Source organism: Spermophilus citellus (genome assembly GCF_964194105.1).
Source record: "Spermophilus citellus genome assembly, chromosome: 9".
NCBI classification, from domain to species: Eukaryota; Metazoa; Chordata; class Mammalia; order Rodentia; family Sciuridae; genus Spermophilus; species Spermophilus citellus.
The window spans coordinates 124,099,318-124,126,489 of NC_138191.1; the positions used below are offsets into that span (position 1 = coordinate 124,099,318).

The 27,172-nt window shown below is 56.7% G+C and overlaps 1 protein-coding gene across 2 annotated transcripts; it reads left to right on the forward strand.

Moving 5' to 3' along the window:
* The first annotated feature begins 3,949 nt into the window (after positions 1-3,949).
* WNT4 (Wnt family member 4) lies at positions 3,950-27,172 on the forward strand. Of its 2 annotated transcripts, none has more exons than XM_081306793.1 (5): positions 3,950-4,734; positions 16,402-16,637; positions 25,021-25,152; positions 25,243-25,385; positions 25,985-27,172. In XM_081306793.1, the coding sequence occupies exons 1-5, from the start codon at positions 4,658-4,660 to the stop codon at positions 26,450-26,452; spliced, it is 1,056 nt and encodes a 351-aa protein (XP_081162919.1). In that variant the 5' UTR covers positions 3,950-4,657; the 3' UTR covers positions 26,453-27,172. The 2 variants fall into 2 exon arrangements, with proteins under 2 accessions (XP_081162919.1, XP_081162920.1); XM_081306794.1 differs by lacking the exons at positions 3,950-4,734; positions 16,402-16,637 and adding exons at positions 22,915-23,063; positions 23,217-23,476.

Genomic DNA, 27,172 nt, shown 5'->3' on the forward strand with positions numbered 1-27,172 from the left:
ATGTTGGTGATCTTTGGTTTTAGGTAAGAAACTGTGACTCAGGCCGTGGTGAGGGCTCTCTGGAGTGTCGAGGTGGAGGAGGGGTGCAGCCCTGGTTTGTCCCCTCTGCCAATTTTCGTGGTGTAAACACCCCACTGTGGTCCATTCCAAGCTACCAGCATGCTGTCACCAGCACGGAGTTGGAAAGAGACATGCACAAGCCGGAACCAGCTGGTTCTCATCTACCCTGGTCCTGCAGATGCACACCAAAGTCTGGGGGGAGAGGGGACAGCAAGATATGTTTCGAAATAATTCAGTCAGGATCCTTTTAAGTAAAGGAAGCAAAGAGGTAAAAATACCGATCGTCATTGACTTCAGGTGATTCACATGGGGGGTTATTGTACTGTTCCTCCTTCTACTGGGTATATTTGAACATGTTCCCGATAAAACCTTTAAAGGTAGGATCATCTCATATATATAGGAGAGAAACTTTTATTCTAGGAAGTCTAGGTATGCACATTGGCTGCTGGACCCCTGCCCTCACGGCACAACCTCCAGGGGTCAGAAAGCCAAAGAACCACAGGCATTGACATCCGGGGCCTCAGTTCGTCTGGCCAGTCCCCCACAGATCACACCACAGTTTCTCCAGAGATACTGTGCTGGGTGTGTCTGGAGAAACTGAGGGTGGAAAGAGAGGCTCCAAAAGCAGCAGGGACATGGTTCCTGAGCGGAGGTCTGGCTGTGCCGTTTGCTCACAGTGTGACCTCGGGCAGCTTCTTCCAGCTCTCTGAGCCTCTACTTCCCGATTGGCCACTGATGATTTCTGAAGAGGATCGAACACAATATGTCGGTGCAGCTCCTTCCCCGGTCTCTGAAGCACAGTAGGTTGCTCAGGAAAGAGAGCCCCTGTCCTCCCCAGAGGGATCTGTCAGGGGCCGAAGGCACAGGAGTGAGCCATTTGAGATGTGGTCGCTGTCCCAGGGCCGGCGGCTCTTCACCAGAGAAGGTGGGCCCCGTGGTGCTCATCTCCACACTCTTCAAGAGAAACAGGGGTTCTTAGGTGGAATCTCCCAATCCTGAACTGTTATCAACAAACCCATATATTTAAAAACCCGGAGCAGGCCAAGCCAAGCACCTGTGGATCAGCCGTGGCCATTTCTGTTCGTGGCCACAGAACAAGCTGCCTCGCTCAGAGTGCAGCCGCCCCGCTTCAGGCCTCGGGGACTTGAAGTGACTTCCAGAAGCAACCTGGAGAAAGCCCACGAGCCTTCCCCCTCTGGACCTAGACATCACTCCTCACCCATGGAGAATTCTTGTCAGGAGAGTGAGGTCCAGGGCTGCGTCTGTACCTGGCCGGGCCACTGACCAGCTGTGTGACTTGAAGCACCCATTCAGCCCTCGGTGCCTCAGTTTCTCCATATGCAAAGTGGAAAGAGCAATCAATAGCATCTAAGTCACGGGGTTGTGGGTACATTTAGAGCACTTTAGAACAGCATCCGGGATTCGACACTCCTAAATGGGACTCGTTCAATATCTACTTCCCAGGGCTGTGGCCAGGATTAAGTAGAGGATAGAGGACCGGGGAGGGGGCTCCGTGATAGAACACCTGCCTGGCATGCGCAGGGCCCTGGCCTTGGTCCCCAGCACAACAGAGAGAAAGCCAGAATCAATAGAAGCAGAGCACGTGGCACAAAGGAGGCCCCGATACACCTCCCTACTGATACAAGAGCTGGTGGCGATTGAACTTTTTAATTAATTTGTTCTTATCTTCACGGGCTGTCCTTGGAAGTTAGAAGAGCACTTTCCTCAAAGAGGCTTTCCTACTAAGACTTTCCACTGACTCAAACCAAGGCCCCTCCTGTCCCTTATCATACATCAGGGCGAGCCTTTCTGGCCAGGGCTCCGGTGCCCCCTCTCCGCAGCTCAGCCTGTCCCTGCTCACAGGGCTCACACACACACCCCGGGAGGAGGAGCCGAGTCAGTGAACGTTGTCCCCTGATGCACAGAGACACAGAAGTTCCTGCAGCTTCCCAAAGGTCAAAGGCACATGCTTGGGGACAGGGGGTCAAGTCAACTCTGGACCCATATACACCACTTTTGGCAAATCACGAATTTCTCTCATTTCTTTACCTGCAAAATGGGGGAAACGATGCGACCTACTTCCTAGACTTATTGCACAGCTTGCTGGAGGAAAGGCACGCCCCTGGCCCACGGGTTTGATATGCCGGCTTAGTCCTGGTTTATGCCTGACCCCCCCCCCCCGAAAACCTTCCAGTTAAGGTCTCTTATCACTCTTAAAAATGTCCTAATTTTGAAGAAAACTATATGACCACCGTAAAGTAATTGCTTGCTGCTGTTTAATAATAATGATGATGGTGATTTCCCACCCTAACACACGGAGTCTCCAGGAAGTGCATGGATTGGCTAAAAAAGTGCTCAGTAATTCAGTACTCCCCCGTAGACCCAGGTGAAAGTGATCCCTACCCTGGGGGCCACACTCGGGCCCTTCTCCAGCTACCTTCCCGTCACAGGGAATGGAGACCACGGGCCTAAGGGAAGGGGTTCCCTCCGCCTGGTCAAGGCTGGGATCCAAACCCCAGGATTCTCAATACAGATGATTCTCAGCCCACTTACACGACACATAGTTTCTTTCCCAGGTCCAGATCCTGAGGACTGACTGGACCTCTGGGTGTGCCCAGTTCTAAGGCTGAGGAGTGGCCCAGGGGCAGCTCTTGGGGGGTGGGTAGAGGGTTGAGAGGGTAGACAGATCTTGCATATGGAGGCTGAGATGTTCGCATGTATTCACAAAATCTCTTGGAGGCAGGGGTGGGAAAGGGTAGGGGACACAGGCCAGGCACCAGGGCCTCCTCTCTCTGCACACCCATGCTCCACTGCAGGGTCCAAAGAGCCCGAGGAGTCTACATTCAAAGCAGACCTTCCATGAAAGTGTATTTGTTCAGGTAGAAGACTAGAACATATTTTATTTCACATTTTGTTAGCTTGATTTATAACCTGCAAATATTTAGACATATGGTACGTGAACTTCCATCTGTACTCTTGCTGGGCTCCACAAATCCCTGCCACCTTCTGCCCAGCCTCAGTGCCAAATGTTTACAGAGCCCCTCCTCTGTGCTGAGCCCAGGCCTCTCCACAGAATGAAGAACACTATCTCAGCACCCCAACGTGACCCGTGGCCTCACTGCTCAGAAAACAGTGAGGAGCACCAGACGGGAGCTGAGGGCCTGATCCTTGCCTCTGTCCCCAGCCCCTAGTGAGGTGAGGTGAGCCCCTGCCCCTCTCAGGACTTTAGTTTCCCCATTTGAAAAAGAGGTTCCTCTAGCACTGAGTGGCTGTGGCATGCAGGTGAAGGCGAGGGTGAGAAGGAACTGGAATAGTTTCGGTGACCTGGAGAGGGTGTGACCAGGCCATGGGCAGATAATTATTATGGGTTATTACGGGGTGAACTGAGCTCTCTGGGCCAGCCAGGCAGCCTATTCCATGTCATTCATTCATTCCACAAACATGGCAGCCCCGCAAGAGCTAGGGGCTGAGAGTCCGCAAACCAACAAGGGGCTGGCTCTGCCATGTATGGGTGGGAAAATAAAACCAGCCCACGGAAAACCAAAACGCAAAGCAAGCCTCGGTGAGTGTGCTGAAAGGAGATCTTCCCTCAGCTCTTCCATCCCCAGGTTGGTGCGTCTAGTTCTCTGACGCGAAGGCGAAGGCTCGGATAGGTAAGGGACTTCGGCAAGACCTTGCTGCTTCGGGCGCGCCCAGAGCTTGCGGCTAGCCAGAAGCGAGGTTTCAGATTCCCGAAGTCTCAGGCCACTGTCCCAAGCTGCCCGAAGCTGGGAGGCCCCGTCCAGCTCCCGGAAGGCTGGAGGGAGGTGAGCGCCAGGGAGGGGCTGGGCCGCAGGACGCGCGGGCCGGGAGGCTGGGAGGGGCCTGGCGGGGGCGTCCGGGCGGCACCCAGAGCCCGGGTGTGCAGTCCTGGGCGTCCGGAGCGAAAGCTCCTGGGTGCGCGCGAGTGGCAGGCGCTCTCGGGTTGGTCCGCCTCGGTCGGGCCGGGATCTAGGCTCCTTCAGCGCCGGCTGGGGGCGGGGGGCGCGGCGAGGGCGGCGCTGCAGTGCCCGCAGCGGCGGGCTGGGGGAGCTATGCCCGCCTGTCCCTAAGGCCCGGGTGGGGACCAGGCAGCTGGGTCGCCGCGCCTCTAGCGCGGCCGGACTAGGCGGCGCGCAGCCAGGCGTGCCCTGAGCGAGCTTGGGCCCCAAGTCTTCCTGGGCGCCCGACTGGGGAGGCCCCGGGAGGAGCCCAGTCCCGCGGGTTAGGGTGGCCGCGGCCGCTGCCGCCGCGTCCCGCCCCCGGGGGGTGTCCCGGGCCGCTGGGCCCGCCCAGGTAACCCCATCCTCGGCCCGCCCCCGGCCCGCCCCCCCCCCCCCGGCAGCCCGCCCGCCTCCGCCGCCGCCGCTGCCGCCGCGGCATCCCGGCTCTGGGGCGGCGCTGACAGTCTGGTCCGCGCCGGGCAGCGGGCGCAGCAGCGGGCAGGGCGGCTGGCAGGCACGGAGGCAGAGCCCCGGCGCCGCGCCCCAGCCCACCCGCGGAGCGCCCACCTGCCGCCCGGACGGGAGGCCCCCCGCGGCCGCAGCGCTGCCCGGGGCCGGGCGCCCGCGGCGGCACCATGAGTCCCCGCTCGTGCCTGCGTTCGCTGCGCCTCCTCGTCTTCGCCGTCTTCTCGGCCGCCGCGAGCAACTGGCTGTAAGTCGGGCCGGGACCGGCAGCGCCGGGCCGGGCGGGGCGGGGCGGGGCGGGGCAGGCCCCGGGGGCAGCGGCCGGTGCCAGGCGGCGCGGGGCAGCGGGCGCGGGGGCGCCCGGCAGGTGTCTCGGCCGCCGGACAGAGGCTCGCTCGCTCTCTCTGCCGCCACTGCCGGGCCTCCATCTGGAGACCCTGGGTCCAGTGCTCCCCACGTCCCGCTTCCTGCCCAAAGGCGCCGGGGATGGCGGCGTAATCCGCACCCATAGGCGGCCCTGGGCGCCCCAGGGCGCCCCAGGGCGCAAGGGGTGCGAACACGGGGCGGCGGCCCAGATGGGGTACCCTGCTCAGGGCGCAGCCCAGCGGGACTGACAGGTCACTGAGGAAGCCCATTACAGGGAAGGGCTCCGGGACATAATAGCAGGTTAAGTCTGGGAGCGAGCTCCCCGCGCGAAGCTGCGCCGCGCTGCGGGCTGGGCTGGAGGCGTGCAGGGACCTGTTTCTGCTGGGAGGGAGGGAGCCAGGCTTAGAAGGAGGAAAGGGACCGGGACACCGAGCCTCTGAGAACCCGCTGCCGGCTCTGGTTGGACCTTGGTTTTCCCTGGAGCAAGAAGAAACTCCTTGCAGCCCTTAAAGAGGACAACAGCCCCCACCTCCACGCATCTCGCCTAAGGAAGAAATGGGTGGTAACCACTGGTGACCTGTCTCTTTTTCCTTGACTGGGTCTGCTCAGAGGGTTTCCTGGGAAGGGGCAGGATGTTTGCTGGGGGAAAGAAAGCTAAAGGGATGAGCTGCTCTGAGCCAGTGAACGGGAAGCAAGAAGAGGACGCTGGACTCCTTCATCCCTCCCAAGTGACACTTCCCCATGCCCCAGGCTTAACCCTGGCCCCAACTCCTCCTGCCCAGAACTCTTCCCCCATCCGCTGTGGGCAGCCAGTGGGGAGCCAAGCTCCAGTATTGATCTGAAAAGCATGAGGTGGGAAGGGGGATCGCCAACAGTGTAGCTGGGGTTACCATGGAGACAGCAGGAGAGGAAAAAATTCTCTCTGCATCAAGACCAAAGAACAAATATCTCCCATGAAATTGCCCCGAGTGTCCAATGGCTGTTGCTATGAGGTCATTGTGGCCAGCCGGGCCCCTGCAGGCTGGAAGGAGTGTGTTTGTTGGGGTCAGAGCCACCCAGGGCTTTGGGGGACGGAGGTGATGTGGAATTCTCCCAGCTGTTCCGAGAGTGAGCTACTCCAAGACAGCCCAAAGTGGCTGTGGCGCTTTTGTTTTTCTTGGAGCCTTAATTTGATTAACACTTCAGGAGCAGTGGCAGTATGTACAGAAACCAGGGCACCACCACCTCGTCCCTCTGGCCCCCTGCAGACCGCCCCCCTCAGTGGAGCCTGGATCAGAGAGCTGAGGAGGGGAGCTGGTTTGGATGTGGGGGCTCTGGAGCTGGCTCTTAAATGCATGGGCTCAGAGCTGAGGTCCCCAAACAGGTCTGAGTATCAGGAAGAACAAGAACTGGGTTCGACCTGCCCGGCACGGAGGGAAGCAAAAAAGCAGAGATACAAAAGTGGCAATTTGAGTGCGTGACCCAGGCCTTCAGGGAATACGGGGATATCGGCAGTAGAAAGACAGGCCTGTAGAGCATTGTGGCCTTTTGACTCCCTTTACAGACGAGGAAACTGAGACCAGGGAGCAGAAGTTACTTGCCAAACTCAAGTTGAGAATGGAACCCAGGCACTCAGACTCCCAGCCCCTCCCATGAGACTGTCCCAAACTGAGCCAGTGTGGCCCAGGTGATATTACCACCCACCTTCAGTCACATCCACACCCAGGATCTCAGGCAGAGACACAGCCCTGGCTTTAGGTCACACAAACCCCTGGGGAATTCCAGCTCCCTTCTTGAGCCTGTGCTGCCATGAGGGGTGGGTGAGGAGGGGGGCCTGGAGGGAGAAGGGAGTTGGCAAACCTGTTCTCGGTGACTGTGATGGTTCAGGTTGCCATGCAGCAGGCTCTGGGTGTCCCAGCTCGCTCCTGCTCCACCAGGGCTCCGAGCCAAGGGTCTCTCTGCTCAGCCCAAGGTGAGAGGAAGAGGGCCTTCCCAGGACCCTGTGGAACCGGGGGTTCTGAAGGAAGAGACCCAGGGCTCTGTCCCCCCAAGCCAGTGTCACTACCTAATGTTTATCACCTCCGTCCCCAGGCCAGAGACTGGACCAGCCCTGGGGAAATAGATGTCACAGCCAGGCTTCCTAGGAGCTTGGGGTCCAAATAGAAGGACACATAAAACAAAGCCACAAATGGGTGGGACAGTGCATGCCACATGGCTGTCGGGGGAGAGAAATGAACAGGAGCAATCAACGGGGGAGTGGGGGGGACACACCACTTGGCCTGCAGGCCGTGGGATCCTGACAGCAATTCCAGGATAATAACTCCCTAGTCCAGAGTATATTCAAATCCCAATTTACAGATGAGAACGGTTGGGATCCCAGAGGTAGTTCTCCAAAGCCACCTAGCTGGTAAGTGCAGAGGTGTCTGGCCCGGAGCTGCCTCTAGGAGAAAAAGCTGCAGTCAGGCAGCTGTCCATTCAGCGAGGTGGTGACACTATCTTTTCAAGGGTGAGCCAAGCTAGAGGCCTGACCCCGAAAGGATGGCTGGCAGCACCCACCAAGGGATGAGACCTGGGTGTCCCCTCCCGTCCCAGCAGAGACATCCATCCAGGGATGGTCAACTGGCCAGTAGCAGAGCTGGTACTGTCTGTTGTCACAGAAGGGCAGGTGGCCCGGGGTGGGGGGAGGCCAGGTGTCCTGCTGTGTGCAGCTGTTGGGCAGGACAGAGCCTGGAGCTGGGAGGACTCTGCAGCCTGAGGCCTGGGCAAGCCCAGAGAAGCTGGGAGCTGCCGACTGGGCTTGCATCTGGCACCCAAAGCAGGCTGACAGCTTGTGGCAGCTCCTGCTCAGAGGGAGGGATGTGCACAGTCCTCTGCCTTCAAGGGGGCTGCCCTACCGCGGTCCTACGGTCAGAAATGATTCTGAATGGTCCCCCTGGCCCTGAGACTTCACCAGGAGACAGGTGCCAGTCCCAGCTCTGTGCCAAGTGCTGGGCGGCCTTGGTGGGCCTCTTTTCTTCCCTCTGGGCCACTGTCCTCTGCAGCTTATTCTCAAACCCAAATGGAAGAACTGGCAAGTGCAAGGGAATAGATAAGCCAAGGCTTCATCACTGTGGGTTTCTGGGGGAGGTCAGTGGTGTGCTGGGCAGGAGCCCTACCAGGAACCCAGCAGGCCAGGGCAAGGAGTCCCTGCTGTACTCAGAGATGGGCCAGCAGAGTGGCCAAGTAAGTCTTGGGGACAGATACCTGGAGTTCCACCCCAGCTCTGCTATGGCCCAGTCCAGTGACCTTAGACGGGTTACTTAACATCTTGGAGCCTCCGGTGCCGCATCTGTAAAATGGTACCCATTGGTGCAGATGGGACATACACAGTGGTGTTGGGAGGAAAGAGCGAGCCCGTGCATGTATTGTGCTGGGCACAGTGCCAGCACACCAAGAGAAATGGTAACCACGGGGGCTGGTGTCAGTGGGCTAGAGTCCTGTCTGTCTATGGGAGGATGGAGGGAGTGGCCTTCAGGTTGCCCTCAAGCCCAGTTTGTCCCAAACTCTCCCATCCCAAGCCCATGATTGTACACAAATAGGAAACTAGACTGCCACCCCCTCCTCCTCAACAAGGGTCTCCACAGGAGCCTCAGAGAACCAGGGAGACCCAGCCTGGCTCAGAGGCAATCCTTCTGGCCAGGGGGACTGGTGCTGGAAATACCCTTCAGTGCCCATGGGGGAGGCGGAGGAGGCCCCACATGCCCTGCTGGTCCAGGTCCCACAGGAGTGTGTCTCAAGGCTGATCTCCTAGGTGCCTGCTTGCCCAGGGAGGATGTGTAACTCTTGGCATGGCAGAGTGAGGCCCAGCTCTCAGGTCGCGCCTCCCCAGTCCAGGTGTGGGGGAAAGCCAGCCCCACCAGGAAAGATGTAGCCCATCTCCCCCAGGAATATCTCATGGTTCCCCAGCTAAAAAGAAGCTCTCCCTTTCCTCTAAAGAGTAAGAGCCCATCTCCTTGGAGCACCTCCCATGGTTCTGGGCAATGAATTACAATCACTACACCTAGAACTTCACAGTTCAAACCAGGATTTCCCTCAACCTTGGTACCATTCATATTTGAGGCCAGATAATTTTGGGGGGCTGTCCTGTGTCCTGCAAGGTGTTTAGCAGTATCCCAAGCCCCAACCTGCTGGAAGCCAGGAGCACACACACTGCCCCCCCCCACCAGGTGACAACCAAAAATGTCTGCAGACATTGCCAAATGTCCCCTAGGGGCAAAAGCACACCCCCACACTGCGAATGAATGGTTCACAAAGCACTTTCACGCCACCCACCCTGAGCCACTCTACCTTCCTCTCCCCCCTTCAGAGGACAGGAGTGTCTTACTCTCAGCCCCACTTCAGAGGCCAGAGGTGCAGCAACTTCCCCAAAGCAGCAGCTTGGCTGGCTCTCACATGTCCAGGTCTCACGGTTTTCGTCCCCTGCCTGTAGAACCATCTCACGTTATATATAAGCTCGGCAGTGTGGCTTCTGCTTCGGAAGGCCAAGGCAGTGCGAGTACAGCCCTGAGGACCCCCAGGCTGGCACCCCCAGCCTGTAGAAGGTGCTCAGCTCACACTCAGTGGACAAGGAAGGAAGGACTCCTTCACCCCAGAACATTCTTGTCAAATGGCGGCCCATCTTCAAAGCCCTTGAGTAGGAGGAAGGCTTCCCTCCACTGCCCCAAGGTTCGGTGATACTAAAATGCGCCCCAGTGGGTGTCAGGAAGGGTGGCTGACCCCAGCAGATCTGCAGCCCTGCCGCTCTCCTCAGCCAAGGCAGACCCTCGAGTCAGACGGGGCTGCTTCTCCCCTCCTCGGTGGGGCCCTGGGACCGGGCCTGCCGGAGGGGTTTGCTCAGCAGCAGGAGCCCCAGCTGTCTGCCGTGGTTAACTTTCTTCCCTCAACCCTGGATTAGCAGTTGAGCAACTCAGCAAGCTCCTGACAAGACAACGCTCCCCAAACCTGTTGAAACTCGCCCAACTCTGGCCCTGTGGGTGCTCTTGGAAAAGCCAGTGTTTGCAGCAATCCTCCTCCAGTTCCTCCCTCTGGGAGGAAGGGCTCAGGCGGGGCACAGGCAGGCCAGGAGCTGGGGGTGACAGAGCCTGCCATTGGCCCCTGCAGTCACCCTCTGCTCCCAGGGAGCTTGCAGCAGCCAGGGCTGGTTTGTTCTGTAAACCCAGCTGGACCCAGGGTTGCTTTCCAGATTTCCACAGGAGTTGCCAGGTTTTATCTCTGAGACCTGAACTGCATCTTCTGTGAATGAGCCAGACCCCGGAGAAGGCTCTCTCCCCACCCTGACCCCAGCAGCTCCCCCTTCTCCACGCAGTCCCTCTCTGCCTCCCCCACTCCTGGCAAACTGAAACCAAACTGCGTTTTAAGTTCCCGCCAAGTCAGGGCCAGGGCAACCCCTGTGGTGGAGGGGACCGGTCTTCAGAGAGGGATGAAGGCAGGTGGGAGGGAGGGATGCACCCTCAGGGATGTCTCCTTCGGGGGGGGGGCCCCATTTTGCACAGCAGGGGATCGCTGACGGGCCTAGTGGGGCCTCTTTCTCTCTGGGACTCTGAGCCCTTCCCACCCCATTTCTCATTCTGTGATCTCATGATGAGGTTCCAGGAGTTTTCCCCAAAGCGGGAGACGGCAGTGTTCCCTCCTGAGTCAGGGGTGCCCTACTTCAGGGTTTCAAGAACAAAGCAGAAATCAGAATTGGCCGTGGACAGTCCTCAGAGTCACAGCTTCCTGCAAGGGGGTGCTCTGTCTGCCCCCTTCAAACACATCGAGTACTTCCTGGCATCAGGCATGGTGCGAGGCTCAGGGCCACGCAGCACACTTGTGGGAAAGCTGGAGTCTGCCCCGAACTTCTCCTGCAGTCCACGAATCAGATCTGCAGCCCCAGAGCCCCAGCCGGTCACTCTGCACAGGAGGGGAGAACAACCAAGGTCTGCCCACCCGGCCAGCAGGGGGTAGGGGACATTCGGCCACAGGTTCTCCCAAGTGTGGGCCTTTAGAAGGTACCTGCCATAGCCAAGGAACTCGCTGGAAACTGGGAGCCACCCCAGCCTCACTCCAGGAAGCCAATTCTGGCTGCAAACAGCTCAGCTGGGGTTTCCAATGTCCCTTCATGCCCCACCGCAGCCTCCCTCAGTTGGGGAGGACACTTCAGTGGTCCAGTGGCCACAGGGCACAAAAGGCTTTCTAGCCTTCTGCTAGGGTAGGGGCAAGGTAGGTCAGGAAATGCCTTAGCCTTGACACCGCGCCCCCCACAGCATTCCCTGCCAGGGCAGAGAAGGAAAGTTCTCACCAGCTGGCACAGCACTGGGCCTGCAGACCCAGGACCAAGTGGCTCCTCCTTGGCCCTGGGTCCGCCACCAGCTCTCCTGGGGACAAACACAGAGAGATGGGAAATGGGAGGGGAGTTCCCAATAGGAAGTGGGGTATCTGGAGCTTCAGGAGTAAGACACATGGGGCTTGGGTGTCAGGAGGCTGCAGGTCATGGCCACAGGGGGGGCCAGAGGAGTGCGAGTGCTGAGGCTTCTGAGGGTAAAGGAGCCAGGGATCCCAGGGATAGCACGCAGGGGAAGGAGGGGAAGGCACTCCAGAAGAGGCCATCGTGTCCCTCCAACTGAGGGAGGCACTGGAGCCCTGGGAAGTTGGCTAAGGCAGGGAAGGAGGTGGAGCCGAGGCAGCCCGCTGCCCACCAGCTACCATGAGGGTCTCCACTGCCAGCCTCCCCACTCCCACGGCTGTCCTCCAGGGTTCCAGACCAGCAGCAGCACCTCCTTCACAACCCCAAAAAACATGGTCTAGGCAGAAGCATGACCACTGAGACGCCTCCCTCTCCAACACTCCCCTCTCTTGTTCAGAAAACACGGGGCTCTAGAAAGATCCCTCCACAGAAGAATCAGGTCACCTCACCCAGTTCAGTGTCTGGGGACCTCAGAACCACAGGCCATCTTTGGAGCCTGAGCATCTAACCCCCAGGCTCAGGAGCCAGAATGACCTGTTTTGAACTTCTGACCACCCTGACCGGCTCACGACCTTGAACACGTGCCTCTTGAGTCTCAGTTTCCGCATCTATGAAATGGAGAAGAGCTTTCCTGACCCGCTCTGCATTGTTGTAACAGGACATGCTGAAGCATGTGACTGCTGATTAAGGGCACGGGTGACAGGGGAAGGGAAGGTCCCTGCTTCCAGTCACCTCTCATTCCTAAAATGATTCCCATGTCCCCTCAGCACCCTGACTTGCCTTGGATGCCACTGCCCTAGCTCTTGCACCCCAGGGTCCTAGCTTTTGGTCTCCTGACACCAGTACCATCCCCCCACCTTCCCTGTCCTAGGGCCCACCACATGGGTCACAATCACCAGGAAACCCATTCTCCAATTCTGCAAACTCTGGAGATTCTGCCAAAAATCTGCGGTTGGGGGCTGGGGGTGTGGGTCCATGGGAGAGCCCCTGCCTAGCATGTGGAAGGCTCTGGGTTCCATCTCCAGCACCACATTAACAACAAACAAAAAAAAGAAACCCTCCAGTTGGGATCCTGTCTGAAGTAATCCACATTCCCACTGGGAGTGTGTGTCTCTCCCTGGGTGTGCTCAGCTAAAGGCTGGGGCCCAGGCCTCACAGGGTCCAGAGAGCCCAGCATCTCCACTGAGATGGGCACAGGCTATGTGGGAGGCAGTGAGAGGGCCCCTGGAGTCCATCTGGATAAGGATGGTGACCCAGTAGTGCTGCAGTGAGGACATTTCATTTAATTCAGTTTCAGAGGTTGAGCATCAGTCTCCCCATTTTATAGAACACACTGAGGCTCTGAGATGTTGCTAACTTGCCTCCAGTGACACAGAGACGCAATTCTGACCAGGCTGCTCCCTACAGCCCTTACTACACTGCTTATCATAAAGGACAGGGTCTCTGGACCTGGGACAGCGTGGAGAGGAGGCCAGCCAGCCACTCTACAGTGGTTATAGGAGCACTGGGAGATCTGACATGATTGGGGGTGTGGCGAGGATCTGGTGGAACCAGGTACCCCTGGGTGCTCCTTAAGATCGTGGTCCTGGGTGGGGTCTATGGTCCTCTTGCTTCCACAAAGCAGTGTCCTCCAGGCAGCTCTCTGCTCAGCAGACACTCCATTTCCTTCCGGCTCCCCCTCCTGCCCGCCTGGCCTCCTTCCTCCCTGGTATTGCAGGCACAACCACTCCTGAGGAGGCTCTAAATGTGGCCAGGGCAGGCAGGGAGGCCAAAGGGAGGGGCAGAGAAGCCTGGGCTGGCGTCCCAGCCCCCACCTGGACACCCTCCGGCTGGGACCTGCAACACTGACCTGCTTGGCCTCCCCAAGGCTCCAGTTCTTTCCCTTCCCCTCTCCTCTCCATGTGCAGAGTGAGAGCCTGGGAGGAGTCACGGAGGTGCAGATTCTCCTCTAGGAATTTGTATATTTTGTTTAAAAAAGCAAGCAAACCTGGAAAAGCTTGGGACAAGCCCAGCTAATTTTAGTTTCTAATGAAAACAGCAGGTGGCCGAGAGGATCTGATCTCCCTGGCAGGGCCAGGGCCCTCCAGCCTTGCAGGCTGCGTGCACGGGCCTTGCGGGGAGGGCCTCCTGGGAGGAGCCTCAAGGACCCATAGCCCCCATTTGAGAAGACCAGGGCACGAGCTGGCTGGCAGCGGAGCCGGCAGGGGCAGTCTAGGCTGGTGGGGTAACCTGATCGATGGCAGGGCAGTGGCTGGAGTCCTGGGTGGCCAGGGCAGCAGGTGGCAGATTGCTAAGCCTGGACTCAGAAGCAGCAGGAAGAAGCCTACACGGGGACACCGCACCAGGGCGGGAGAAGCAGGGATGGTCGGGGCCTCCACACACAGGCAGCCGGCACCAGCCAACACCCATCAGGCCCTGTCTCCCTGTGGCTTGGCAGTCAATATTCAAGCCCAACCCTGCTCCAGGGTCAGGCCCTTGGGACCAACTGGGCCCAGCTCCTAGGGTCCCCAAAGCCCGCAGCAGCCCCGCCTTCCTTCCTCAGCCCTGCCCCTCCCTGCCCTGAGCACTATGCCAGTAGGTGAACACAGGGGACCCACCAAGACAAGCCCTATGTAAGGCCAGACATGATGCAGAGCGAGTTGACAGCCCCCAACCATCCAGCGGGGGCAGGTCCATAGCCAGGAACACAGGGAAGAGAGGGGACTCAGGGCTGCTGCTGCTGACTGGCTGTGGGGCTTTGGAAGTCATCTCACTTCTGTGGGCCTCAGTTTGCTCTTCTGTAAAACCAGACGCTGGGATAGATACGCAGAGACGGTGCAGACCGAGGCCCCTGATGGGCTCCTCTCTCCAGCCCCAGCCTTGCCCGTGTTCAGCTCTGGTGCCCAATTCCCACCACCACCACTCAGACAAGCTCCTAGGAGTGCAGGGCTGGGGGAGGCTGGGCCTCACATGCTTGCAAGGGGCAAGGGTTGTGCCAGGGGAAGAAGGGGCTGGGCAGTGGGCATTGGTGCCCACCAAAGAGGTTTCTTCCTGGACACTACCCCAGTGACCCACAGCCATGGCAGGCCAGCAGTGCTCCCTAAATCCCTGTTGCTGTCATTTCAGCCTATCTTCCTGTTGCATTTCCAGCCTAGAGGAGGATGGTGCTGCCCTCTGGTCCATCTCTCCCCTGGTAACAGGAGGGGCTCCATCTATCAGCCTGGCATGGGACTAGGGGTCTTTGAGGCCTGGAAACCTCTCCATACTTCTGCCAGTAGGAGGAAGACCACCGACTCTGACAGGGGGAAAGGCCCTAGGGACTTACTCATTTATCATGCCCACGAACAGAAGCTCTGAGTGGGGAGGTGACTTGACCCAGGTCACAGCTGGTGGTTCAGCCAGGCCTCCAAAGCCTACTTCTCCTGCCCAGGGACCCCCTGCCCTTGAATGACTTTCCTAACCAGAGGCTAGGGCCTGGCACAGCCAGACGTGGTCCCCTTGCTGAATACAGAAGGAGTGGCCTAGCTGGGGACAGGCCAGTTCTGTGCCCCTGTGTCAAAAGGCAATAGGGACCTCACCCTTTATCTGAGAGCCAAGTCTGGGTGGGAGCAGGAAAAGATCCAATGCTAGGTGCAACTCCTTATCCCCTCACAGAAGGACACCTGTGGCCTCCCCAAAGCATGACCTGGCCCATGGCCAGTAGGTGCTGAGCTTTTGGCGCCCCCTGCAGGCCAAGCACGATAGGTGGGCCTGGCCCAGTAGGAGACCCCCAATTCCTTCAGCTATGATAGTGGGGAGCACCCAGGCAGCATTGAGATGCCAGTTGGCCCCCGTTCAAGATGCATCCTCCTCCCACTTCTCAGTCTTCTTCCTACTGTCCTCCCCTCCAAGAGACTCAGGCTCCTGCCTGGGCCTCATCAGGACCATATCAGTCTCTTCACATCCCCTGAGTAGGACCTGGTAGAAAGGAAAGGGACAGGAGAGGGGCCCTGGGAGACAGGAGTGCAGGAGGGAGGGGAGGTTGGGCACCTGAGCCCACCCACCTCCCACTCGCCCACTAGGCTGCAGGGAAGAGATTGTTACGACACCCCCCCTCCTAGGATGTGCCCAGCTGACACCCAGAGGCGTTGCCAATTATGTTCATCCCTCACAACTGCCCTCTGGGATAGGAACTGTCACTCCATTACAAACAGGGAAAGCCAGACTCCAGCCCACACAGGGGATGGGAAGCTTCCCCTGGGGCTGACACTGCAGAGAGGAGGACAGTGGCACCCAGACTGAAGAAACATCACTGGTACTTACCCAGGCAAGTGGCTTCCCAGCTGTGCCTGGGGACATGTCCAAAACTGAGATGCACGCCAAGCCCTGCCTGAAGCGGAGCTCAGGAACCTGAGTGTTCCTCAAGCCCCATAAATGTTTCTGGTGCACAGCCAGATTGGAGAGCCCTCCCTCATGCCCAGCCCACATGCCCGGCCAATAGAACCTGGCTGCTGCCTGCACACCTCCACAGCCAGGGGCAGCCGACTGCATCTTGGCCTGATCCCTAGGTTGAGCAAGCCCAGCTCCCAGCAGCTTCTGTCCACACTGTCGATTCTAGCCTTTGAGTCACATAAAGGAATTGTCATTACTGAAGGCTGTGAAGTCAGACAAACCAGGTTCAAGTCCTGCTCCACCTCTCACTGGCTGGGTAACTTTGCATATACACATATGCACCTAAGTGTCCCTCTCTTTAAAATGGGGGTTCACTGGCTTGCTGAGAGGATTAAATGCAATAAAGTACTTAGCCCAGTTGTGACTAGGTTCCATAAAAGTTGGCTATGCTAATTATCATCATCATAAAATTTCCCACATTTTAATAGGACTTTCTATGTACCTTTCAATTCGGTGGCCATTCATTCATTCCCTTTGCTCAGCAAACAATGACCGGTTCCTGTCTCATTGCCTCAGTCCCTGTGTCAAACTGCACACACAGATCCCCAGCCTGAGACCAGGAGGGGCAGGCCTGTCACTGGATCCAGAGAGAAGGACCAGTCCCTGGAACAAGTCGGCCCCCAGAGACCGTGGCGGGGTGCTGGGGCGGGCTCTGCAGGCCTCTCCCCCTCTTCCCAGGTACCTGGCCAAGCTGTCTTCAGTGGGGAGCATCTCTGAGGAGGAGACATGTGAGAAGCTCAAGGGCCTGATCCAGAGGCAGGTGCAGATGTGCAAGCGGAACCTGGAGGTGATGGACTCAGTGCGCCGCGGTGCCCAGCTGGCCATCGAGGAATGCCAGTACCAGTTCCGGAACCGGCGCTGGAACTGCTCTACGCTCGACTCTCTGCCCGTCTTTGGCAAGGTGGTAACGCAAGGTGAGGGTGTGTGTGTGCGGTGGCAGCCAGGGACCAGAGTGTGAGACCCAGTGGGGAAATGACACACTGGAGGGGCTGGACTATCAAAGTCATTTCTGAAGCTAAACCAGCAGGAGGCCCCAGGGAGGGGCACCAGGTAAGGGGAGGACCCAGGCTGAGGCAAGCTGGGGATGGCCGTGGGAGGAGGCCGATGCAGTGCTGTTCCGCCCACCCCGACCCATGCAGAATTCAGTAGTATTCGGCAGTTTCAGTGCTAGTCTCAAGGGAGTGTGAACTGGGATCCTCCTTGTTTTAAGGAGGAAAAACTGAGGTTCAGGCAGGGGACAGGACTGCCCTGCCCAAGGCTTTTCAGAGGGTGAATAGCAGAATCAGGCTTGAGACCTGGGCTCCCAGCCCTCAGCCAGTGCTTCACCCGCTTGGCTCAGCCAAGGAGCTTGTTTCATGGATTTCTACACCTGACAAACCCCATGGAGCACCCCCAGTATGGCCTTCCCTGATACAGCCAGTTCTGGTCCCCCCCTCCTCGCAGCCCAGCGGGGGGCAGACCACAGCATAGGAAGAGCAGCTCACCTGGCCACAGCACTAACATGGGCAGATGTTGTTGTAACATTAACTCGGCAGCCATATTGCAGATGAAGAAAATAAAATACAAAGTAACTTGTCCAAGGTCCCAGAGCTAGAAAGTCACAGAGCCAGGACCAACCCACTGCAGGGTCTGTGCTCTTCCCCACGATAGAAAAGTCACCATGATGGACAGGATAGGAGGTTGATATTTCCCCTGGCGGGGCTGGGGTGCTCAGGGAAGGATTTCTCAAAGATAAAGGTTCTCAGCTTAGTCCAGAAACATGAGAATGCGCTCAACCAAAGGGAGGTAGGCTAGAGCCCAGAGAAAGTTCTAGGGAACAGGAAGGTTCCTTGAGAGGCTCTGAGAAGCACTCTAACCCAGCTGCCTCTTATTCTACTTCCTGAGCACAAAACTGACACTTCTAAGCCATCACAGTCAACGGGGCAATCTGTGACTTGCTCAGGCAGCAGGAAAAGGTTGCTTGGGCCAACCTTTGTCTTGGCACTTGTGGGCTGGATGGCCAGGGCTGCCCAGTTCACTGCAAACCATTTGGATGTTGTTGGAAACCAACTGTGATAGAAATTTGGAAGCCATTCTCCTGGGAGCTGGCAGAGGCCAAGAAAGCACGAGCATGCTTGGTGTTGCTGCTCTCGAAAAGAAGCAAGACCCGGGGAGCAGCCTGACAGCAGCGAATCTCCCGGGATGAGGAGGCGCTGCCTGGCTGGGGGGCCTCGCACAGTAGACCTGAGCTAGGAAAGTCCCTCGCACACGGTGGGTACTCAGAGAGTGTTTTGGATGGATTGTTGGATAGATCAGCAGGGTTTCATACACCATGTCTGCCAAAACCCCTCACCTTCACACACGCCATGTCCTGCACCCCAAACACCAAACCCCTTCTCCTTGGGCTCAGTAGTCCCCTCTCTAAGCCCTCTCAGTCCTTTCCTCTGGGCTCTAAGTCTCTTTGTTCTTAGTGGGGATAGGGATTCTCCTCTTATTTTGTAACTTTTTGTTTTGATATAATTTCAATTTATAGAAAAGGTGCAAAAAATAATAGAGGGTATTCCTATGGACCCATTACTGGATCCACGAAATGTTTGTACTTTATAAATAGAGGAGAGTAAGGTAAATGGTCAGACACACACACACACACACACACACACACACACACGCACACACACACACACCTTTGTCTAAAGCACCTGTGTTCACACTGCAACATGACGCTTCCAGCCTGCAGTGCGAAGCCTCCACCAACCCATCACTAAGGCTTAGCTCCCCCCAGGCAAGGGGATGGCTCAGCTGCCCATTTCCCCACACGTGACCCAGCCTGGCATTGAGGAGAGTCTGTGGATATAATCTAATGACAGCAGGTTGGGGACCACAGGTTGAAGGTACATAAAAAGAGGGGAGGCAGGGTCAGTGTTGGCCTAAAGGTAGTGTGTCCACAGGACTCTGCCATTAAGTGCCTTCCTCACCTAGGGACAGAAACCTAGGAGGGGACCTAACCCTGCTAGAATCTACCAGGCCTGGTGAAAGCTGGTGACAGAGTAGCTTGGTCAAATGTCCTGTCCTCTTGGAGTGGAGTTCGAGGCACCCGGAGATTGTCTTGGTCAGAGCAGGCAGAGACCAGCCATGTTCAGAGAACTCTTCTGAGCTCTTCCCATTCACCCAACTCCTTTTCCTATTTTTGGCTTTATTCCCTAGTAGAATTCTTCTTGGGACATTCTTAAATGCTCTTCACAAACAAAAAGAAAAGGGACTTGTCCACCCAGTGGCCTGAGAGCAAGGCACTGGCTCTCAGGAAATCCAGGGATTACTGATGAGGCAGATGGAGGGTGAGCATGGGCAAGCAGATCTTAGGCAGGTAACTTCACTCCTCTGAGCCTCAGTGGCCTCGCTGAGCACATGTGTCCCTCTTAGGGCTGTCACCAAAATTCAGTGAGAAAGCCTGGGAAGTACTTCATGTGGGCCCTGACCCCAGAGGAGCTGAGGCTGTTGCCTTTAGCTGCAACGCTAGCCTGGGCAGACCACTCATCCCCCAGCTCCCAGGATGGGGGACTTGGCAGAGGCCCACATGCATAAGCAGCTTGGCTGAGGTAGTGGCCTCAGATGTGAAAGGACAGAGCCAACAGATCCCACCCTGGGTAGCCAAGGAGCCCCATCTGTTACAGGACTCTCACATGCTTGTGCTGTCTTGCCTTAAAATCATCCTCTCAACAGCTCTGAGCTTGTGACATTGTTCCTATGTCACAGATGAGGAAGAAGGCTCAAGGAGCCAAAGGGTGGCAATGCACCCAGGTCCTGGACCAGCCTGCCTGCTCTTGACTAAGATCATGGGTTAGGCCCATGCCCTCTCAAAGAGTGTTCTCTTTCCTGTAACATGGGAATAAACCCAGAACCAACCTTCTAGGACTCCTGGGGGAGGATTCATACAGAAGGTGCTTAAATAGGGCTAACTGATGCCCAGAGGGCCAGGGCAGGGGTTCACATATTGCCAATACTACCCAAACTTTCACAGCCCCAATTCCATACTTCCCCACTCCCAAGCTGTGGAGGCCTCTAGAGGCTAGATACGCAGAGAAATAATGATAATGAGGCCAGTGTGTGGTTTCGGGTCAAGCTACGTGTTCTAGCACAAAAAATCTATCAGAAATTTGGTAAAGATGGTGTCTGGGGCAGCCAGGAATGTGGAATGTGGCAGTTCTTGCCTGAGCAGACATTAAGGGCCAAGACCTGTGTTTCAGTCATGGCCCAATCCCTATCCTTGCTCAGCACTGTGCATAATGGTAAACTGTACTGAGTGAATGGAAAGGTCCAGGGCAGGGAGAGAAGCCAAGGAGCTGGCATAGGTGTCCTGGGCCTCAAGGTGGGCTGGCCCTAGCAGGGTGGGATGACAAAAAACATTCTGCTTTCTTCCATCTGTGGACAGTGATGGGCCTCCTGCCTCATCACCTCTCTCTGTGACCTCAATCAAGTCCCTGTCCATAGAGGGGACTCAAAGAGCCCTGAGGCCCCTACAGGCTCTGCCATGGTTGGGAGGCATGCCGTGATGTGTTGGCCATAGCAAAATGAGATTCAAACCCGGGCACGTCTTCCCACTCCCCACGTCTGCACTGTTTAGGACACCTCACTGACTGTCCCCTCTACCCTGGGTTGGACTTGAAATGCTCCGCAGCCCTAGGTACTCTTGCCTTTGTCCTCAGTGCCATATCAGGTGGACCCAGTGAAGGGAGAACATTCTTTCCTTCTGGGTGACCTTTTGGGCAACTTTCTGATGCCATCAGATATATTACAAGAGCTCTGGGAAAGCCAGGCGTGGTGGTGCTCGCCTATGATTCCCAGCAATTCAGGAGGCTGAGGCAGGAGAGTGGCAAGTTCAAGGCCAGCCTCAGCAACTTAGCAAGACCCTGTTTCAAAATTTAAAATAATAATAACAAAAGATGACAAAAACCCTTCTGCTGTTATTTTTTTAAAAAAATAACAAAAGGTTATGGATGTAGCTCAGTAACTAAGTGCTCCTGGGTTTAATCCCCAGTACACCCCTCGCCCAAAATCAGCTCTGGGGAGGATGTGCTCCAGAGACCTCCAGGCTGAAGCCCCTGAAGGCTTCAGAGGGCAAACACACAAGGTGATTGAGGGGGGAAAACTGTCTGTGGCCTGATTCTGACAGAGTAGGGCAGGCAGGTCAGAGAGAGCATCTGGAGTCCCAGGAAGACAGTGGGAAGGGATGTGCAAGGGTCTGTTTGAGTTGTGGAAAAGGTCACTCTGCAAACGAGTCTAACAGTTTTGTCTGGCCCCAAATGCTCTACACTTTCCCTGGTCACATAATTTTTCACAGGGCTGTCACCAAGATTCAGTGACAGAATGCATGGGAAATACTTCTTATAGGCCATGACCCCAGGAGAGCCACCTATTCTCACCATCCCCTTAAATTCAGAGACTTCCTGGAGGGAGTTTTTCTCGGAGCCCAGGAGCCCAGGGCCAGGTCTGGCCTCACTTGCCTACAACTCCCCCAGGTCAACAGGAAATGCTGGCAGTGTAGGTATTCCCTGGCCTCAACCACAACACCCACCCCGGTGCCCAGGGCATCACTGGGCCCATGGCTTTCTTGCCAGCCCAACTCAACCTCAGACAGTTACCCGAATACTCCTTCCTGCTAAAATGTCTTTCCTTTCAATATTTGGAGACACACACGTATGATGTGCTCTGCAGAGCCCAGGTCTTGTGTCACACAACCCTCCTTGGTTCCAGTTCCCATTCAGCCATTTGCTGAGGACTCCTCCAGAGTCTGACTGCTGAGATTGTTGTGACCCTAGAGAGCATATGGAAAGGCCCCAGAACACAGTGGGGCCCTCAGAAAAAAATAACTATTGGATCTGCAGAATCACTCTGAATCCACAGGCCCTTGGAAAAGATGTACTGAGGCCAGACCCAGAGGACACACAAGACAGACTGGTAGAGCCAGAAGACAGGGTACTCTGGGAAGGAAAATGGCAGGAAGGAGCTGAGTGTGAGAAGCAGCAAATGGCTTATAGAAAATAAGGCCAGAGTATCCTTGGCACTTGAGAGTCCTGCCTTACCCTAGTCCAGTGAGCACAAAGCGAGGATCTACCCCTCCTGCAGCTGAACAGGCAAACCCCTGACCCAGAAGCAGTATCTACCATCTTGCTGGGGAAGCCCCTGCTGCTACAATTCCCAAGAGTACCAGGATGCTTTTTCCATGCCTGGGTGGCCTCTGGGGAAAACAGGCCCTGCTAGATCTTCAACTAATGAGCAAAACTTCAGCCTGGGACCTGGGTAGGGTGAGGAGCCCCCCAGGGCCATAGTGATGGAGTTGAAGAGCTCAAACCCAGGGCTAGCTAGAGAAGGCTAAAGGAAGCCAGGCATGGTAGTGCACACCTGTAATCCTAGCGGCTCAGGAGGCTGAGGCAGGAAGATTGCAAGTTCAAAGCCAGCCTCAGCAACTTAGCAAGGCCTTGTCTCAAAATAAAATATTTAAAAAGGGCTGGGGGTGCTGGGATTGTGGCTCAGTGGTAGAGCACTTGCATAGCATGTGTGAGGCACTGGGTTCAATTATCAGCACCACATATAAATAAACAAAATAAAGGTCCATCACCCCCCCCCAAAAAAAAAAAAAAAAACCTTTTCTTTGTGACTCCCTATTTAAAAAAAAAAAAAAACGGGGCTGGAAATGTGGCTTGGTGATTAAGCGCCCCTGGGTTCAATCCCTGGGAAGGAAGGAAGGAAGGAAGGAAGGAAGGGGGGGGAGGGAGGGGAGGGGAGGGGAGGGGAGGAAGGAAGGGAAGGAAGAAAGGAAATAAATGGGGTTGGCAGGACTGGAGGAGCCACTGCCTTTGGCTTTGCCTTTGGGGACACAGCAGCATGCCCCTGTCCTCCAGGCCTTCTGGGGTCTCCTGTGCTGAGCAGAGATTGACTGCTCATCACCTCTTAGAAAACCCCCCAAAGAGAGAGCTGATCCTGCAGCACATGAAACTTAAGGTACAGCTTTCTTGCCTTCATCCTTGGGAGGTAGGAGATGGACTGTGTGTGTATTCCCAGACACTTAAGGCCTCTGGGAGGCAGAGAATGTCAAGATGGAAGCTCTGGAGCCAAGATTCTGGCCCCACCACTTCCTGGCTGGATGCTTCACCACTCAGCACCTGTTCTCTCATCTATAAAATGAAGTGGGAGGAGGGGGGGTAGGTGTGTGCATGGTACTGGAGGTTGAACCCAGAAGTTCTCTACCACTGAGCTATGTCCCCAGCCCTTTTTATTTTGAGACAGGATCTCACTAAATTGCTGAGACTGGCCTCAAACTTGTGATCCTCCTGCCTCAGGCTCCCAATTTGCTGGGATTACAGGTATGTACCACCATTCCCAGCTAACAAGGTTAAAAGTACTGATTTCATAGGGTTGTGAAGAGTATGCAAATTAACATATACCCACAGTGCCCAGACACCGCCCAGCAGTGTATTAAGCTCTAAGCTTTAGCTTTTGTTTTATCTTCTTTTCAGAGTCTCTTCCTTCAGGGCCACTCCCAAGCTGAGAACATTATGGTGTCCTTGTTCCCCTGTGGCCAAGGCAAAAGGGACTCTGAATCCCAGGAGATGGATATTGATTCAGGGAATGAGGCAGTGGTCTCCCTGGCCACCTCAGAGGAAAGCCTGCACCCCAGGGGCCATTGGCTCTCAGGAGCAGAGGTCAGCCCAGAGCTGGGGCTGGGCCAGAGACTTCCTGAAAACCAAGAAAAGGAGAGGAGAAAGGACCAAGCAAGGTCAGGAGCTGAGGCCACCTGCCAGTTCCATCAGCCCTATCTCCTACTCGGACATCCCTTCCCCCTTAGTCTTTGGGGTAAAGATTTGTGCTGGTTCAGGCCTGGAAATACCAGAAATACCAGAAACTGAAATCGGCTCTCTTTGGGCGGCCACAGCATAAAACCAACCAACATGATCCTGCTATTAACCTCGATTAACTTGGAGAAGATTGCACCTCTAGCCATCGAGGCTCCATTGCTCCAGCCAAGCCCCCCAGTACTGGCCCAAAGTGGCCAAGCCAGGGCAGAGAGTGGGCAGTGAAGAGGGTGGGGCAGTATCCCCAGCTCAAGGGCCACACCAAGAACAGGGCGTCCTGAGTGGTTGGGGGCCGAGCTGCCTCCCACCCTAGTACTCAGCTTCTGCTGCCTCTGTCCACAGACATGGGTACAGAGACAGTGATTGTTTCTGTCTGACCACGGTGACTGCTCCCTGGGGCAGCTGGGAGCACAGGCCTGGGTGTCACAGAGGTAATTGCCAACCACGAGGCCAAAGCCTGCCCCCGCTACTCTTGCGGACACAGACCCTCCAGCAAGAGACAGAAGGACAGTCACGGCACACAGAGGCTCTCACAGGACCCAAGAGAGGAGCAAGGCCTGCTGTCTGGTCACACACCCAGCCAGCCACACACACTCTACTCACCCCCAGAAAGAGACTCCACAACAGCTACACCCCCAGGCACAGTTCCTAGGAGGATAAAAACACCCATTCAGGCAGGGGAGGAGGGCTGGCACCAAAATAGAATCACTGAGCAGTCGTGGGCAGAAGGAAAGAACCAGAACAGAGGAGAGGCCCAGACCTGTGCTGGAGCACTGGTTCTGTCGCCTCCTGGTAGCGAGACGGCAACCAAGTCCTTCCGTCTCTGAATCTGCATTTCACTGTAATTGAGGATGTAATTTAAGCACCTGGCTCATCAGTAAGAGGGATGAAGTATTAGGAGCTGATGTCATCTGGCTTAAAGGCATCAGAAGGCAAGACATCTTGAGCAATGGGCCCAGCCTAGGAAGGGCCAGGGCAGAGTCAGGGAGAGGAACCCCTCAGAGCTGGAGGGGAGCAGCTGGGGAACAGGTCAAGAAAGTCAGGAAGGCTGGGGCTGCAGCACCACTCGGCGGCCTCACAGCTGTGGCACGGAACCAGCTCACCTCACCCAGCCTGCCTGGTCTCCTTTACACGTCATATCACTAGACTCCTGGAAAGGCAGTGAGGACAGTGAGACACAGGAGCCATGGCATAGCCCTGAAGCCAGACCCTCTGCCGGCTCAGCCACGTGCTGTGACAACCTAAGTAACCCCTCTGTAAGAAGTTGCCTCCTGCTGCCGAGAGGATGAGCTGGTCCACAGAGTGGTTGAGGTGGTCCCCGCTGTTGGTGCCCACTCAGCCCTGGCACGCAGCACTCTGCCCGCCTTGCTCGCTCCTTGGCCCACAGCTCCCAGCAGGCCCCACGTACTAAGGAGGGTGCTGAGGAGGAGCCCTGGGACCTAGCCCTGTCCTCCCTCTGTCTCCCCAGGGACTCGGGAGGCGGCCTTTGTGTACGCCATCTCTTCAGCAGGTGTGGCCTTTGCGGTGACACGGGCCTGCAGCAGCGGGGAGCTGGAAAAGTGCGGCTGTGATCGGACGGTGCATGGGGTCAGTCCTCAGGGTAAGCTCAGGATGGGGTTAGGGGGAGGCAGGGCTCTGGGAACCTGGCCCACCCTCACTGGGACCTTCTTCCATGTCCTCTGCACCCCAGGCTTCCAGTGGTCGGGATGCTCAGACAACATCGCCTACGGCGTCGCCTTCTCCCAGTCATTTGTTGACGTGCGCGAGAGAAGCAAGGGGGCCTCGTCCAGCCGGGCCCTCATGAACCTCCACAACAACGAGGCCGGCAGGAAGGTAGTGTGGCACTACCCCCACCAGCACCAGAGTAGGGATGGCACAGGCAGGGTCCCCAAATACTCACCACATGGCCACTCGGGAAATGCTCAGGCTCTCACGGACACAGGCACCTCAGTAGGCCCACGCCCATGGGGTGTGTGGAGCAGGCCCGGGAAGGAGTGGGTGCCACACAGAGTGTGCGCGGCCCTGGCCCTGTACATATGCACCTGTGTACTGAGCACATATGCTCATCCAGCCCTGTCACCCCAGACATCACAAGCTCAACTATGACCCCATCAACACCTACTTCCAAGGTGCCCTTCCCATCATATCACTTGTCACTGTTTCATGTGGCACTGCCCTTTAGCATCTGAGTGCCCACATGTGGGGACAACACCTTGTTCATCTGTCCCCAGTTGCTTACCAGCCCAGCATGGCAATTAGCAGGTCCTTATATAGAGAAAGCATGACAAGAACCCTCTGACTCTACAGAATCAATCCCCAGGGGCTGGATTCTGGGGTGTCCCACATCCATGTGCCCCTATTAGCCCCCAGGGCCCTCCCCAACCTCCACTACCATCTCCTGATGGCCCCTTTCCCCCACCCCTCCCCCACAGGCCATCCTGTCACACATGCGGGTGGAGTGCAAGTGCCACGGGGTATCAGGCTCCTGCGAAGTGAAAACGTGCTGGCGAGCCGTGCCACCATTCCGCCAGGTGGGCCACGCACTGAAGGAGAAGTTTGATGGCGCCACCGAGGTGGAGCCCCGCCGTGTGGGCTCCTCCCGGGCGTTGGTACCACGCAACGCACAGTTCAAGCCGCATACAGATGAGGACCTGGTGTACTTGGAGCCCAGCCCAGACTTCTGCGAACAGGACATGCGCAGTGGCGTGCTGGGCACGAGGGGCCGGACATGCAACAAGACGTCCAAGGCCATCGATGGCTGTGAGCTGCTGTGCTGCGGCCGGGGCTTCCACACGGAACAGGTGGAGCTGGCCGAGCGCTGCAGCTGCAAGTTCCACTGGTGCTGCTTCGTCAAGTGCCGACAGTGCCAGCGGCTCGTAGAGCTGCACACATGCCGGTGACTGCACCGCCTGTGCTCAGCAACCACCCGAGTGGCCCAGGGAAGGCCAGTAATTTAAAGAGTCTCCCACCACCTCCCCAAGAGATCCTGGTTGTATTTTTTGTTCTGGTTTGGTTTTTGGGTCCTCATATTATTTATTGCCGAAACCAGGCAGGCAACCCTAAGAGTACCAACCGTGGCCTCCCACAAAGCCCAAGGCTTTGTGGCTGCCACTGACCAAAGGGACCTTGCTCATGGCTCTGGTTGTCCACATAAGGCTGCTGCTGACCACTCAGTTGTTATCTGTGTCCATTTTCTTACTTGCAGACTTAAGATAGGTAACAAGGAGTGTTACAGCCACATGGCTACTGACCCCGCCATCTAGGGAAACAGGTGGCCCTATGGCAGGGAAAATAGGTGCCATCTTGATGGAATTCACATCACCTGGAAAAAGGGCTGGCAACTCTCCACCCCACACATACACAAGGCCCTCTGGCAACTTGGCCCTGGTAGCCTTGCCTCTGGAACTCCCTGGAAAGAGCCTGGGCAGGTACCAGGTCAAAGGCAAAGAGCTCACTTCAGCTCTCACAAGGGCAGCTGAAAGGTCAGCCTCTGTGGGACCTTCCAGGTAGGAAGTACAGGTGAGGTGAGGGCAAGAGAAGGCTACAGTCCCACCCTGGAGCCCAGCCTGCCCCAGCACACCCTTTAGCGGAACCATCTCGGTACTCCCCAGCCCCTCCTA

Coding starts and splice junctions, on each gene's coding strand:
- WNT4 (XM_081306793.1), top strand. CDS start 4,658: ATGAGTCCCCGCTCGTGCCTGCGTTCGCTGCGCCTCCTCGTCTTCGCC. Junction 4,735..16,401: donor GCCGCCGCGAGCAACTGGCT/GTAAGTCGGGCC, acceptor CCCTCTTCCCAG/GTACCTGGCCAAGCTGTCTT. Junction 25,153..25,242: donor GCATGGGGTCAGTCCTCAGG/GTAAGCTCAGGA, acceptor TCTGCACCCCAG/GCTTCCAGTGGTCGGGATGC.